The following is a 17,591-nucleotide window of genomic DNA, read 5'->3' on the forward strand; positions in this document are numbered from 1 at the left end:
TAATGTGTGTGTGTATGTGTGTGTCTGTAGTACTTAATGTAAAGCTTGAAAAAGAATAACCTCATTGACAAATAACTATAACAGAAATATGGGAGTAGCCATGGCTTCACTGGGAAGATGAAGAGTAAGTTCAAGATTAGCCCCATTCTAGTGGCCTCAGGAATACTGAACACTTAACCAGCTGGTCAAAGTTCTAAATTAGGTTTAAATTTATACATTCTCTGTCTCCTATAATCATTATTGAAATTTCTCTTAAATCTATTTTATGTTAAGCCAAGAAACTTTCCAAGATGTTCAGATGTTAAGGACAAAGTTTCCTGTTCGGTCTCCTTGAAATACGATTTCTAACAAAGGGCTATAATGATACTAAAGCTTGTAAACATGTTTCTTATAGAAATTGTATGTTAGAATATTTGTTATGAAAAATTAAATTGTTCAATTTAGCCATAAATGAACTCACCAATCTCATGATAATTAACCAACTACTCTATTACTCATCTTACTGGTCTTATGTAGAAAAGCACACTGCTATACACGATTATTGTATAATCATAATGCATTCTTGCCTAACTTTCTACTCTAGGACTTGCTTGAAGTAAATAGTGCTCCTAGCAGATTTAAAGCCCAGTGCATCCAGAAGCCCCTTTCATACACAATTTCTCTTTATGACAACATTAAAACAATAGCAACAATATAAGAATGTGCACTACAGTGGTAATAGCAGTTATATCTGGGAGGTAAGATAAGTCATTTTTACATCCTTGCGATTTTCTATATTTTCCAATGTTTCACTTATTTTATTATTAGTAGCAGTGGTAGTAGTAGCATTTTGAATGAGAGAATGTCTCTAAGTTTCCCTTTTATCCTTAGGCCAAATTATTAGTGAAGGTGCTAACAATTTATCAAATGACCAAGGGTAGTCTCCTTTAAAAAACAACAAAAAAGAAGGATTTCATTTCCAAAATAATCAAGTGTGGGCTCTTTTTTCAATCAGCAGTTTATGGACTGGGTGTGGGATTTTTGTGCTCTACAGCAGGGGAGGGGGAAATATTTTCATCTGCATCTTCAGGAGCTTGTATTCTTAAGCTAAAGTCTTCCCATGTCTAATCTTTTAAATATCTAGAGTGTTGAGCATTTTCAATGTTAGAGCCAGAAGAAGCTCTAGAAATCATTTGACCCAAATTCCTTATGTTAGAGGAGGGGGCCCAGAAATTTGAGTGAAATGACCATGGTCACCTGATCGATGTGAGGTAAGACCCTGGATCTCTTCGTTTGAAAATTCTTTCCTTCCACCAGGTTGTTTCTGTGTCCACGGAGGGAGGCAGTATGTGTGGGCAGTGAAGGAGAGCCCTCCTATCTGGCTCCCTTTCTATGTGGGATAGTCAACGTGAGCTAGGTCAATACTCACTCATTATCCAACTGTATACCAGGGAGTCTCAAAGCACTGTAAAGACAAGCTATTTTTTTTATATCTACCTCATCCCTGCTCTCCTTTTAAAAAGAAACAAAACAAAACCGTAGGAGGACACTAATGAGGGAGGAGAAGAACATCCTAGAAATATGCAGAGATCAGGTACAGTTCAAGAAGGGAGATATGTCTTTTGTATTATTAATATGAAAAATCTCAGTGCTCATTCTCTTACTCATTCTTTCTCTGTTTAGCAGAACTCATTATGACTCTGCTTACTTCTATGAAAAACATTTAAATAAGAAACAATTAGCTATTCAAACACACACACACACACACACACACATACACACACACATTATCTATCTCAAAAACAAAAGATGAAAGGATTTATCCCCCATAGAAAAGTTGTTGCCAACAAAACTTCCTCTTTCTATAAAGCAACAAAGCCTCCAGCTTTCTCTTTCATCTGGAATGTCAAAAAATAGTGGAGGCCATCCAAGGCCATTATCCTTGCTAAGGATCTTCAGCCTCCTCTAACGTGGGAATCCGGAAGAAGAGGCCAACGAACTGGAGCTCACAATGTAACCACCAACCTAATTAACAGTAAGACAATGCTACAGAATAGCTCCTGTTTATACAGACAAGGTCTTTAACAACATTAAAGGTTTAATGTCGTCATAAATTTTAATACAATATTTTAAATATAAGTGAGTTAATCATTCTCAAAAGTAAATTTACTTAGCTTAGTAAGAAATCTCCAACTGCATTAATATTCTCTTACATTCATAAATTTCCCTTTGTCATATCTGAGGGTTTACAGGATTGGCACTGGCTTTAGCTCTAAAAATCAGTCAAACTAATGCATATTCATTAAATAGCAACTCAATACAGATTGATGGTACTAATCTTGGTTCTATTATCAAGGGGAGAGAGAACTTGAGCAAATCACGGCCTCACTCGGTGTCAAAGAAGAAAATAAGAGTTGTATTAAATGATTACTAAGGTTTCTTCCAGCTCTAAGTAACCACAGTTCTTTAATTTTACATGTTTTGAAAATACCAGGTATTGAGGAGTATGCCACAGTAGTATAATAACCCAGCCCTTCCACTTATGCTCTGAAAGTCCATATTCAAATGAAAACATGTCATCTGGGGAAAAGACGGCATTAAGACAATATCAGCCATCGCCATATGATAAGACATTTTCTTGCTGGAGGACTCATCTCCAGGGAACTACAGAGTCCCAAAGAGCAGCAGTTGCCAGGAAGAAAAGGATTGAAGCAGGCATTATAAATCAAATGCCTATAGAAGCTCAGCAAAGAGCATAAATAAATGAGGAGAGCTGGGTAGGAATTGTGAAAAAAAATGAAAGCTACTCCTCAGCTCCAGCTAGTTGTTGCCTTGGAGGAATGTAGGCCCTGGGTTATCCTACCTTCAGATTCTTCCAAAGAAAGCCAAAAATCTGTAAAAACTTTTGATTTTAAAATGTTGATTCAAAATTGTTTAATTTTGTACAAGTCAAATATGTCTCCACACCAGATACACCTGTAGGACACCAAATTTGTGTCCTCTAATGTGTGGCACTGTAAGGCCAAGGAATATAATATAGGGAAGGGCAGGGCATGGCAAATGGGAGGAAGGGTGCAGTGAAAGAAGATGGAAGTGGCTTTAACTGTATCTGAGACTGGCTCTGTTAAGGGAAATCAGAAGAACAAGCCAGCCTGGAAGTAGAAAGACATTAGGACAAGGGTTCTGTTAAAAGAAAAACTTTAGCTGAATTAAATTTAAAAGAGTTTAATTGAGCAAAGAAAATTCACGAATCAGGCAGCCTTCCCAGCCAGAGTAGGCTCAGAGATTCCAGCGCAGCCACATGGTGGAAGAAGAGTTATGGACAGAGAAAGGAAAGTGACATATAGAAAACACAAGTGAGGTGCAGAAACAGCTGGATTCATTACAACTCAGCGTTTGCCTTATTTGAACAGCTGGCCACCTTTGGCCACAACTTGGTGATTGGCACAAGAGTAGGCTACAGTCTGTATACAACTCCATTTAGGTTATAGTTCACGATGTACAGAAAAACCTTTAGGCTGAACTTAAAATATGTAACGAGGCAGCTTTAGGCTAACCTTCATTTAACTGTTCTGAATCTTCTCTGGAGTCATGTGTTTTCAAACTTGGAGGTAGACAGACATTAGGACAGGGGTTCTAAATATTTTCTGGGGTTATATGTGCCATATGAGAGTCTGATAAATGTTTTAGAGATTTTCACTAGAAAAAAATAAACATACATGTAGTGGACAGAATAATAGCTCCCCAAACATGTCCATGTCTTTATCCTTGTCCCTCCTCTGCCACCTCACCTTATGTGACAGAAAGGACTGTGAAAATGTAATTAAGAACCTTGAGATAGGGAAATTATCTGAGTGAGCCCAACCTATTCACATGAATCCTTAAAATCAAAAAATGTTTCCCAGCCATGATCAGAGGGAGATGTGACTATGGAAGAATGATCAGAGAAATGCAATGTTGGTGGCTTGCAAATGGAGGAAGGGACAATAAGCCATGGAATGTGGGCAGCCTCTGGAAACTGGAAAAGGCATGGAAATTGATAGATTCTTCCCTAGAGCCTCTAGAAAGGAATGGAGCCCTGCCCACACCTTTTTATTTATTTATTTTTATTTCTATTTTTTGCCCAGGGAGACATATGTTGAACTTCTATCCTACAGAACTATTAGATAATAAATTTGTGCTTAAAGCCACGGTCAGTTATTACAGTAGCAATAATAAGGTATATATACACAGAAACATGGGCAAACACGTTCATAGACCTTCCTGAATCTCATCTTCATAAATACATAAAGGATCCTTGTGCTCAAAAGAGCCCAATATACAACATGAGAACTCTGAGAGCTGTAGGTATGAAACTATTTGGCATTCGTGGAAAGATCAATGCCCACCTCATGACCTCAATCCGCTCCAAAATCTCACCTCCATGAAGATTGATTCATTTTCTGAAGACTGACTACTCATTTGAATCTCACCCAAATGATGTGTGACCCCAAGGAGTAAGGTGGCTTCTTGCTACAGAGAGATCTTTCTTCCTTTTTTTACAGTGTTCATTATGTTAACAGCATTCTCCCCCAACCCACTGCCCCAAAGAAGATGGCATTTTATACCTGCTGAGACTTAGCCTGGCTTATTCCTTCACTCTGAACCAGACCTAGGTCTGGAGTGTCCCATTACAGTATCATGTCTCTATCAAGATTCTATTTGGCATGATATACCCAAACCTGGCCAGATGCTGGCTTAAAACAGAAGAGGAATGTTATCAGGAATGTGAGCTACCTGATTAAAAGTTGTTTTTAGCCTCGGATCTCATTTCACCAGTTCATCAAATTTCACAATCCCTGTAATATTCTCAGATGGATTTTTTTAAAGTTCCATTAGAATGTCCCTTGGTGATGTCACCATGGTTGTGATAAATAATTGTAGTTTAAAGGTTACTTAACTAACAGCACTAGACATAACTACCCTCACAGCACTCCTGATATGTGACTTAGCACCAGATCCTGCGATTGCTGACAGCGGTGCACAGAACAGTCTGGAATGTTGCTAGGTCAGAAAGCTCAATTCTGTGAAAGTGGGACATGAAATATGGGAGACAGGGAGGAGAAAAAGACAAGATATTTAGGATCCTATGAAGGTTTGCTAAGGGGCAGAGGAAGAGAAATACAACATGGGATACACAATGGTTTTAAGTTTACTGAACATCTGGCATCTTTGAGAAGGTTAATTGCTAATACCATTTTCCCCTGTTGGTCTCTGTTAAATATCTACCCCTACAGGACCACCATACATTCCATACACAAGCATGAATGACTTTGGGTTTTTATTTGCATTGTTTTGCTTTTATACTATTTTGAAATATGCATTGGAATAATAGTTGACTTTTTTCTTCCTGAGGGAGACAGTCATCAGGCTGGAGGGTCACTGACTAAATTGATTCCAGTAGCCAAAAAATAGCTTTCTTACAATAATACCTCAAATAGGAGGCAGAATGTCTTGATTAGTGGAGAAATTACAAGGCTGAATCCAACAGGTATTACCTGAGGTCAGGTAAGAATAAACACATAAAAGAAGTCAGCTTGTGAAGAGGGTTATGAAAGATGGCCATGAATCCACCGGGATAGGGAATATTATATTGAGGTCCCCTCCAATCTTTAAATTTGGTATATTGGATATTTAAAAGTACAACTGCATAGCATAGCCAGTCTTCTCTGTAGTTGTTGATTTAGACTGTGCTGCCTTAGAAAAACAATTCTAAAGGTCAGGCTCAGAAACACAGCCCTCCCTTTCCACTGAGTGAGGGCTATGATTACACTGTACACAAGATCCTACAAAGACAGCTGACACAACTAGCGGTTGAATTCTTTCTTCTGTTTATTTCCAGAAGAGACTTTCCATAGACAGCTGCAATGCCAGGCTCCCATCAGAATGTCATGCCAACCTTTCTGCAGGCTGATTTCCACCCACATCCTTGCCCTGGATCCAGGGCTGTCTCCAGCAGGTCTAGCAGGCTAGAGAGGCCATCCTGGGGCTATGTCAGGGTTAAGGTCACTGGAAGACACTTGGGTCAGCACAGAATCTGCACCTGCCGTGCTGCAATCAGACATTTGTGGGTTCAAATTCTGGCTCAGTCTTTTTCACTTGTTCAACAGTAGGCAAGTGCCTTAATATCTTTCAGACTATGAGTACACAGCTTTATGAGAAAGTAGAGAAGGCTATATGAGAGACTATGTAAAAATCAGTTGGTGTGGTGCCTACATGGTCATCACAAATTTATCACTATCACAAAGGAAAAGCTAACTCCCTCTAGCATAGAATAAAGAATAAGAATGGATGAAATCAGCATTTCTCTTCAAGGGCTGAACCTGTCTCCACTTCCCCCTGAGACTTAAGGCAGATTACTTTCAAATGGAAGCCAGAGAAAGTAGGTCATTTACATTTATCTTAAACTCACTCAACGATTCTCCTTCTAGGCCCCTTTAAGCAGCTTTTCTGACTATAAGGAATGCCAACAAAAGTCAGAAAGTCTCGCCTCTTGTGTGGGGTTGGCAAGCACACAGTTGGCATTTCTGAGAAAGGAACCACAAGCACAGAATAGCTTCTGACAACAAAGGGCCCACCTTGGTTGAAGTTGCACTGTTTCTTGGCACCTGAAGGCATTGTTTTGTGGACTCTCATGAGCTGGTGTTCCTGCTCTCACCTGACCCTCTGACTGGCTGGATACCACATGCTCTGTCTCCTGCAGGAAGAAACAGCAAAAGTAGATGAGCTGTCAACAGCAATGAGTTCCATCGCATTATTATGCCAGAAGTGGGTCTCAGGGCAGGGAAGCAGCAATGCATAACACAGTCTGATGATTGTAGTGTGGGAAGAGAGCCAATTCAGTGGTCCAAAATTTTAAAAGCTTCTATCAGTGTTGCTGCAAGAAAACAGAATAAAGAAAATAATAATAATAAATCTAATGTCCAAAAGATATGGCATAGCCATATAATAAGAATTGTACAGACATTAAAAATGATGTCATGGAAGAATATTGAATGAATGGATACATCTGAAAAGATAATTCATAGAAGAATATTTATAGTATAGGCTTATTTATGCAAGAATAAACATACGTATGAATGTTCACACATAGTAACACACACACACAAACACACACCCCACACACACACATGAGATTGGAATAAGCTGAACCAAAATCTTAACTGTGACTAACTCTGAGATGTCATGTTTATTTATTTTTGGGAGCCCATATGTATTTTCTAAGTTTTCTACAATAAACATTATTTCTATAATAAGAGAAAAATTTAAGTTAATCTGAAAACTAAAGAACAAATCATTTTTATAAATTGCAGATCTCAAGAGTCCTTGATATCTCTTCCCTCATCCTGCCACACACTATCATACACACACTCATACATACCCCCTCATACACACACACTATTGCCATTGGCTACACTGCATCTAAAGAAACCACAGTGTGGGTTATCCATGATGCAATTGTTCATTAACTTAGAAAAATTTCAGAGTGCTAAACAATCTATAGAATAAACACACCAAAACCAAAACTAATCTGGATTCAATACAAAGACATGCATACATACCAAAAATGAAAGATTTATATATATCCAACAGTTTCACTACTATCATCTTTGAGCCAGGTCAAACCTCTAACTGAAAAACTTTCTTTAGAATAAAACAGTCCTTCTTTAACCTAATATATGAGATACTAAAACGAAATCTGTGAGGAATTCAGTAGCTCCAGATGGGTACCATTATACAGGCAAATTATTCAAGCAATGCAGTGAATTTGGGTCTTCTGGTGCAATATATTATGGTCACAATAGAGACCCAGCTCCTCTATTAAGGGTGTGGGTTGAAGTCAGTACAAGTGTCAATGCGTCAGGTGTCTTAGAAATCATGCTTCCAGCACACTAGAACAACATGGTGAGGCTTTTTGCCAAGAAGTCATCATCACAAGCCTCTACAACAAAATTATATGAATGCCTTCATATGAAAGGGGTAAAGTAGGAACAGTCATGCAGAGTTGTGGGAAAGGAAAGCATTAGCCCTATCAAGATCTTCTCTTTAATTCTTTGAAGCCTCCAGCTTCAGGTAAGAAGATACTCCACATGAAAAGTTTCCATTAGTATACACTTGTCCCCTAGACTTAGTAGTCGCTTGAGAAAAATTCTATAGCTACCCAAATACTGGTCAAATTCCCCCACACAATGGTTTTCATGTGAGACAGAGTTCTGCTTGCTACTTGCTTAGTGTATGACCTTGGCCAAATTACATAAGTTATCTGGGCTCAGTTTCCTCTTCTGCAAAATGAGAATAATACCATGAATTTCACAAGTGCCTGCCAATTGGAGGCACACAGCAGATATGAACTACTACTGATAACAATATTGCTTTTACAAACATTTTCTTAAAGCTCAATATTCTGAACCTAGTGCTCAGGTAATCCTTGTAGAATTAACCCAAATGAGTTTAGCAAAAGAAAACCTATTTTTGTGGTGGAATGCTTATTTCACATTTCTATACTAATGGCAATATTACTTTAAACATTATATTTAGAAACCTCAATTGATGTAGGCCTTAAGAAATGGCCCCTCTGAACTCTAAAAGGTTTAAACCAAAAATGTCCATTTTATTAAAACTTTAACCTTTTAGGAAAGAGTAGTGTTTGATTTTTTTTTCAAAAATAGTATTTTATCTAACTATTTGAACCTTCAAAAGTTGAGAAGGGTTAGAGAGGCCAAACACTGTTGGATTCCCTTGGATCTAGGATGTATCTTAGATATGAATAACAAGAACTTTAGAGAAAGTGCCTCTTTAATATGCTTAGATCAGAAATCTCAAAGGATTGCAAGAGAAGAACTCTTCTCTAAAATGGAAAGATAAGGAGTATTTGGACACAGATGACTATCAAGTTCCTAATTCAAATGGGGAAAAGGGTGTCACTGTCACCTGTGTTTCTTTTCCCCACCAAGAATTTCAAACCTCAAGATGGTAGGGAGAGTTGAGGAAGACTAAATAAGAAGTCTGATACAAATCATCCTGAATGCTGATGGATGGAACAGGCTCTGATGTGACATGTATGTGTGATTGTCATAACAGGCTGCCCTTCCCAATGCCAAAAGTTAGATCGTGTTTCAAAGTTCGGATCTACAAGCCCCGCTCAGATCAGAAACCCAAGTACAGCCTTTCTTAGAAAATACCGAATTTATTCTTCCTTCCAGAGATCATTATGATCTTGGAAAATATTTCACTCATAAGAAAAGGAATAAAGATTTTTAGTTTAGTTCCTTCCACTCCATTATCTCCTTATGGGATGACCACTTGTGGGCCAATAGCCCCAGCAAAGTTCACATGGGAATCAATGAACCTTCAGATGCTTCTAATTTCTAGGCTTTAAGTCTTCCAGCTGATACCCCAGACAGCCTGAAGCAGACACAGACCTCCCTAGTGTGCCCTAGGTGAGTTCCTGACCCACAGAAGCCATGAAAGATAATATATGATTATTGCTATTTTAAGTTTTGTGGTTATTTGTTATGCAACAATAGATAACTAAAACACATTACCTTTCCTCTATTCTAAGATACCATCAATTATAAGCCATCATTGGTTTGATTACATAACAGTCTTTTAGGGGAAAAAATGTCACATTCAATGCATCCATCAATTTTAAGAAATGTTCAAAAATGAGAAAGGTGAAATTCTGAACAGATGTGTGCATTGGCATTAAGGAACTACAGAGCATCCCCAGGACAGCCTGGCATGTAACGACACAAGAAGTCCTGACACAAGTACCTCACAGGGAAAAGGCAAGGAAAACCCAAGTCTTAGTTGCACCAGCTTTAAAACATAATTTCATAGTTTCTCTTAAAGAAAGAAGACAGAAGAAATGGGGATATCATCTTATTGAATTAATAGAACAGTAGCTTTCAGGCCGGGCGCGGTGGCTCAAGCCTGTAATCCCAGCACTTTGGGAGGCCGAGGCGGGCGGATCACGAGGTCAGGAGATCGAGACCATCCTGGCTAACACAGTGGAACCCCGTCTCTACTAAAAAAATACAAAAAACTAGCCGGGCGAGGTGGCGGGGGCCTGTAGTCCCAGCTACTCAGGAGGCTGAGGCAGGAGAATGGCGTAAACCCGGGAGGCGGAGTTTGCAGTGAGCTGAGATCTGGCCACTGCACTCCAGCCTGGGTGACAGAGCGAGACTCCTTCTTAAAAAAAAAAAAAAAAAAAAAAAAAAAAGAACAGCAGCTTTCAAAGGTCTTGTGCTGCCAGCTGTCATTTATTCATAAAGTTATAAAGGAAAGAGTACAAAACAAGAATAGTAGTACTCAATCAAATGTATCTGCCTCTATAAGAGATTTAACCAGATTCATGAGAGGCCAAGGCTTACTTCCTTGGTAAGCCCGTTTCTCTGTTCCAGTTGGACTCCACCATCTGGTGAACATTAACTAGGGCTACCAAAGAAAGTCCTTAGAGTAAATAACGTATTTGTAAAAGATCCCCCACCTCCAAAAAAGGTGACAACATCAAGAAAGGAAATAAAGAACACATTTGATTACCTTTGCCCATTTAAGCTTCATCACTCTGTTTAGAATCGACTGTAACATTCAGCTCAAAAATTCTAGAACATTAAAGGAGGGTATGTATTCTGAAATAACTAAGATATATTTTTTTCTAAAAAAATCACTACTATATACCAAGCATTTTGATAGTTGAGAGGGTTATAGAGAAGTGAATAAGACATTCTTGCCCCCAAAGAACCTTAAAATCTACTGTTTGACACAGACTAAAGGGTAAGAGAGCAGATTCTAACTTTTTACTTCTGTGTTAATGTGTCTGTCAAATAGTCAGATCCAAGCTGACCAAGGGGAATGAGAGAAGAAGCCAAAATCCTCTGCCCCATGCTTGGTCGTCCTGCCGTCTGGCCAAGTGTAGCCCAGATGGGCACCTGGAAGGAAAGGCATCCCACATCTTTTCCTGTTCCCAGCCATCTTCATCTACCCTCCGCCTCACCCCTAGTATGTCCCAAGTCCACCTCAGTGGGGTGATTTGTTGGTTCTCTGCCAAATGCAGGGACCATCAAATTGACTACATTCTGAGATAGTTCATAAGAAAGCTGTCCATGAAACAAGCATTATTTAGGCTATTTATCTGATCCAGGTGCTGAGGCTAGCAGAGTGTGCATGATAGCAAAAAGAAAGCTATTAACTCAAGAGGCTCAAAACCCAAACTTACTTAAGGAAAAATTAGCTGCCTCTAAACCAGAACGGGGAAATACGATATTTTGTTCTCATTGCAATTTTAGTGAGTTCAGCTGACTCTTGTAGGACTTGGGATCATCTAGTTTTGATCAAATGGCAAGGCCATTGCTTCAGGTCCTTCCAAATTCCTCCATTTGTACAAATTCATGGCCATAAAGAAAAACAAAACGGAACAATTTTCCATTCTAATCCAGATCTTGTCCATCTTCTCTGTCTGAAAGTCAGAAAGGTAACTTTGGGCCTCAAGGATGTATACATCCTGTAAATCTTCCCTCCAAGATGTAGTCAATCGGAACACCAAATCTTCATCTTCTCATACTTGAGGTTTTCTCTATGTTCATTCTGTCCCCAAATTCATAAAACTTTATTTTCTTCAACTGTGGATTAAATTTTAAATTAAATGGTTCTGTAGACTAATCACTTTATTGTTAATAATGCCTTGTATTTATGAGAGCAAGGACTTCCCCAAAGCTCCAATTAAGACATGATTAATATATCTGATAGCACTATAGTTTGGAAAATCTTGTATTTTCAGTTCTTAAGGTGAACAAGAGAAAGTGTAAATCTACCCTATCCTACATCACCCAAGAGTCCCTTTTTTCTTAACCTTCACATGTCTGTGAAAGTAACTTGATGTCCTTCTGAATAATTGGAGAATTTTAAAGACATTTATACCCTGATAAAAGAAACTATTGGACTATTACATTCATGTCATAAGTAGGGTAAAGAGGTTCTGTATGAGTTGACTTAAATGTCCTTTCAAAAATGTGTGTCTATTATTTAAAATTTTCTGGCCCTTTTAAGAAATAGGGAACTAAGAGAACAGTTTCTTCAGATCTATTTTTAAAACTTATTTCTGGCCATCTTACTCATTATTTCAACAAAGAAATAAAATAAATCATGGGAAAAGGCAGTCATAGGCTCAAAATCCACACATATCCATGAAGTAAGATGTCCTCTGATTCTATTTTTTTCTTTTTTTTTTTCTTTTTTTTTTTTTATTATACTTTAAGTTCTAGGGTACATGTGCATAACGTGCTGGTTTGTTACATATGTATACTTGTGCCATGTTGGTGTGCTGCACCCTTCAACTCGTCAGCACGCATCAATTCATCATTTATATCAGGTATAACTCCCAATGCAATCCCTTCCCCCTCCCCCCTCCCCATGATAGGCCCCAGTGTGTGATGTTCTCCTTCCCGAGTCTCTCTCTGTCACCCAGGCTGGGGCACAATGGCATGATCTCGACTCACTGCAACCTCTGCCTCCCAAATTGAAGTGATTCTCCTGCCTCAGCCTCCCAAGTAGCTGGGATTACAGGCACCTGTTACCATGCCCAGCTAATTTTTATATTTTTAGTAGAGATGAGTTTTCACCAGGTTGGCGGCTGGTCTCAAATTCCTGACCTCAGGTGATCCACCTGCTTCAGCCTCCAAAGTGCTGGGATAACAGTCGTGAGCAACTGTGCCCGGCCTGATTCTAATTTTTTAAGCTATAATATATATTACCCAGTTTACTGCTTTGTTGTAAGAATTTCTAGTAGAAAACAGACATTCAATTATGCTGTCTATCATATATACTTTCCAAATCTGATAACATTCGCTGAGTGCTTGTTCTGTACCAGGTACTAAACTAGGCACCTTCTATGTACATTTTCTCATTTACTGGGAAGTAAGTTTTAGTCCCCCAGTTTTCCCCAGTGAGAAAATGAAGTGAAGAAAAGGCAGATGACTTACGTAGGCCAGAAAGATTGCCTTTTATACATGAGGTGCCTTTCTGAAGACCTTGCAAAGTCTGACTGACATTTGTGTATTTTAAGACTATATTCTCATGACAGCAGTTATTGGGTATTTCCATTCATCAGCTAATGTGGAAATATTTCAATAAAATCAATACAGCTTATAATTCAATAGGCCCAAACAGCTTTGATATTACATAGTTCTTGATCGATTTAGGAGGAATTGCATTAATTCAAGTTGTTTGCCTTAAAGGTGATTTAATACTTTATATTCAATACTTCATTCAAAATTATATAAAATAGGACCACACCAGATCATATGACTGAGCTAGAGCACCCAGTTCCTAACCCCAATCTCCTAAACCCAAATCCATAGTTCTTTCCATTATACGTTACTATATATACTTACTATAGAACTGAGAAGTATCCCATGCAAGTCAGTGTGAATACAGTCACAGTTAAAATGTAACAGCTGGGGTGGGTGGTATTCAAGTGTAAAATCAATGGAATATACAAAAGAGTAGAAAACAGAGTCATGAGGCACGTGGGTTTTCAGTAGTATTTGTTTTTTCTCCTCTCTAGCATGTGGGTTAAAGGACACAGGGACTCTGAAGTGAGGGAGATTCATAAAAACCTAGTCTTCTCTCTAATGAGCTTGAGATTGAAGGCAGGGAGGCAGGATTTACCAGTTGTGAGACATGAGATAGTTGCCTTGAGTGTTTTGACAATCAGCTAACCAAAATCTAGCTTTCCCTCTCTAGGAATCCTTGCATTTCTCCTCCTGCCCCACTGAGGAGTCAGGCCTTGCACAGGTCTCCAACTCTCCAGTTACAACACATTGCTAAGACTACAGAAGGCTCCAAACAGCATAAAGCATGAAGGAAAGCAAAAGGCAAATAGTTTCTGATTATGATCACATTGCTTCACTCCTTCATGGCACTAGACTTGACCATTGTAACTCCTAGGATTCAGAAACTGGTCATCTCTGCAGCTTTATGGGATCTTGGTTTTCTGATGACATTCATTCATCAAATATTTGGTCCCTCTCAGGGGCTACATTTTGTGCTCTTCCTAGTTCCTGCCCTCAGGGAGCTCACAGTCAAGTTAGTAGTGGCAATGGTGGTGGGGGATGGAAGAGGTGGCAAGACACAAACTATAAACAGGCAATTGCAGTATAGTACGATCAATGCTACAACAGGATAAGGACGACGTGTGAGATGCTTTGAGAATATATAGGAATGACACCAAGCCTAGCTCTTGGGAGAAGTATCACTGAAGTAGCCTAAAGGATAAATGAACGTCAACTGGAAGAAATAGCATGAGGGGGAGGCAGAATGTATCAAGGCAAACATGTGTAAGTGAGAGCATGGAATGTTCAAGGAACTCTGGATGAGTGACTATGTTTAGAGTGACAATCAAAGGTGGGGATGGTGAACAACCAGGCAGGCGAAGCACAGGCAGAAGCCAGATCATGTGAAACCTCTAAGTATGAAGACTACTAGTCTTGAAGAGTTTGGGCTTTATTCCATTGGCAATGGCAAGCCACTGAATATTATAAGTAAGGCATGTTCAGATTTGCACTGGAAGAAATCACCTTGGGCTTGTGTGGCAAATGGATTAGAAGGTGAAGAGGAGGAATCAAAGAAAGAAGGATAGTTAGAAAGTTAGAGCATCCCAAGCAAGAGATGACTGTCACTTGGATGACAGAGGTGGTAGGCAGTATGGAGAATAACAAATTAGCTAAAAAGATACTAAAAAGATAGAAAAAATAGGCCTGGTGATTGACAGAATGTGGTTGAATGAAAAAGAAGGACAGATGGTAATGCCAAATCTCAATGTGGGAAAATGGGGTGAATGCTATTGCTGCTCCCTCAAATGGACACAGGAAGAGAAACAGTATTCAGGGAGAGTTGGGTATGGGGAACCCATGCAGCATCTAAGTAGGCAATGATAAATAGAGGAGCTGGAATCTTAGAGACAGACTAGGGCTGGCAATACATATTTGAGAATGATCAGGAGGGTGACCAAAACCACAAGTCAGGTAACACAATTCAGAGTAGGCAGAGATGGAGGAAAAATCTTGGGAGAAAACCCTGAGGAATGCCAATATTTACAGCACTGATGGTATATTTTTACATCAAAACTCAAGCTGCAAAATAACGTATATATAGTAAGAACCCACAGAGAGGTGGAGGGGTAGATCAATATGTTTGTGTATGTGTGTGTGTGTGTGTATTATTACTGTGCAGTTATGGTTTTTACGTGGGATATAATTGATGTTACTTAATTGCTTGAATTATTTAATGAGTGTGTGTTGCTTTTATAATTTAAAATAAGAATATTTAATTTTAAAACATTCAAAGGACAGGCAGATGGAAAGGATACTGCAGAGAAGACCAAGAAAGAGAAATAGGAAGAAAATGCAGAGTGGGTTGTCATGGAATCTTCAAGAAGAAAGCTCACTGCCTGACCCACTTGTTTCATATTGCAACAAAATGCTAACGAATTTTAACTCCATAAGGAAAACCAGGGTAAGACAACAAAAGAAACATTAAATATTAGTAAAAGTACACTCAATAGTATGACTTCTGTCTTGAGATGTTATAAATGATGTTCTTTAAAATAGGTGCCACTGTTCCTTATGTTCTACTTGTGTTAAACTTTAATAAAGGAATACAATTTTCAAACCAAGAAATCAAAAATCATGGTTAAATGGAACAACTGGAGCAGTGAGTCAGCACCTATAAATATGGCACCACAAGCTTAAGCCTTTCTACTAGAACTTAGTCCTATGCACAGAGCAGAGGTATGATAAGAAAGCCCCTTTGTCAAGTCTGTCCTCACTTCTCAGCCACATGGCCTCTCAGGTCTAGTATAGAAGCTAGTGAATTATTTAGACTTCAAAGGGTTACTACGATTTTTAAAAGGAAATGTTAATTTCTGGGGAGATTTTTGTTGCTGTTGTCACTTTTTCTTTTCTTTTCTTTCTTTCTTTCTTTTTTTTTTGGTAAGAGACAAGGTCTTACTATGTTGCCCAGGCTGGACTCTCCAACTGCTGGGCTCAAGTGATCCTCCCGTCTCAGCCTCCAAAACAGCCAGGACTACAGGCATACGTTACCATGCGAGGCTTTAATTTCTGTGATTTTAATATGAATTAAGAAAATATGTCTAATTTAAATCATCTCCCTCTGAGTTGAGGTTTAAGATCCCTTAAATGCCTCTTACTTGCACTTTGAGAGACCAAGGTGTATGGATCACCTGAGGTCAGGAGTTTGAGACCAGCTGGCCAACATGGTGAAATCCTGTCTCTACTAAAAATACAAAAAAATCAACAGGGCATGGTGGCACTGCCTGTAGTCCCAGCTACTGAGGAGGCAGAGGCAGAAGAATCACCTGAACCTGTGAGAGGGAGGTTGCAGTGAGCCGAAATCACGCCACTGCACTCCAGCCTGGGTGACAGAGCAAGACTCCGTCTCAAAAAACAATAAAAAAATGAAAACTCTCTTACTTAAAAGACAGTACTACCTTCCTGGGAAAAGCCTACCTTTTATTCCTTTTTGGGGGGCTGAGAAGGCAAACAACCTGTTGATACAGAATCTCTACCATGTTATTTTCTGAAATTATTAAACTGTGTCTGTTATTCTTTGCTTTCAAATATCCCTCAATGTTTCATTTTGCAAGCTCCCTTGTTTTATTTAGTTTAGCAAGAATCAAATTATTCTTCTATTTCCAAAGCAGTCATGAGAAAAATCCAAAATTACCATCACAAATATTACTTCAGCTACTAAAGCTGTTGCACTAATGCCACAGCTTTCAACACTAGGCTCTCCTTATATTCTTGTATCAACAAGGGACATCTCTGCCTTTCCTTCTGCTGAAACAGTCATTGAGAATTTTAGAGCAAGCACAACTGTTCTCACAAAATGTGGACCAGTTAACAAAGGAGAATCATGTCATTCCAACATTCCCCTTTTAAAGACATTGTGGAAACGTCAGAGCTCTCCCATCTTACAATGAATGCATGGTTCTGTATTTTGTTTGTTTGGTTTTTTTTTTTTTTTTTTTTCTTTTGAGAGAGTCAAAAGATGGTGGGGGAATGAGGAAGGAAAACAGTATTGTCTCAGAAACCAGAAATGCTGACATGGATTTCACTTTCATGCAAACCGATTTAAGAAACTTTTAAAAACTGGGATAAAAATAAGGAGGAAACGGAATATTATGTACAGTGCTATCTCAAACTAAAAACAAATTAACAACTATAATAAAGCAAATCCTGACAAGAAAATTATTCTAAGATATCTAAAGAGAAGAAACATTTTGAAAATAGTGGTATCTTGTGAATGCCTAGGATTCACTTGCATTTTAATAGTAATTCAAAGATGTCAAGACTTTAATATTAGGTAAACAGTAACACTCCAGTATACCCTCAGCAATACCCAAGGTGCTAGATTTGGGGAATCAGGTTCCACAAAAGTACAAAATATTAGCTCCTCTTAAAAGGTCTCCAGCTACAATGTTAGCATAAAGCAGGACCAACTCTACAGCGATCAACTTTCATTTTATCAAAGGCTGCTCAAATAGCTTCTATGTC

General features: G+C 38.7%; 1 protein-coding gene across 5 annotated transcripts in view; it reads right to left on the reverse strand.

Annotated features, from left to right (window-relative positions):
* FAM13C (family with sequence similarity 13 member C) overlaps positions 1–17,591 on the reverse strand; it is a 142,023-nt gene that overhangs the window by 71,097 nt on the left and 53,335 nt on the right. For all 5 annotated transcript variants that reach the window (XM_030941264.1, XM_010367049.1, XM_030941262.1 and 2 more), the window contains one exon: positions 6,597–6,715. In XM_030941264.1, the coding sequence (XP_030797124.1) occupies positions 6,597–6,715 (119 nt within the window). The remainder of the gene's footprint in view (positions 1–6,596; positions 6,716–17,591) is intronic.

Source organism: Rhinopithecus roxellana, chromosome 11 (assembly GCF_007565055.1).
Source record: "Rhinopithecus roxellana isolate Shanxi Qingling chromosome 11, ASM756505v1, whole genome shotgun sequence".
NCBI classification, from domain to species: Eukaryota; Metazoa; Chordata; class Mammalia; order Primates; family Cercopithecidae; genus Rhinopithecus; species Rhinopithecus roxellana.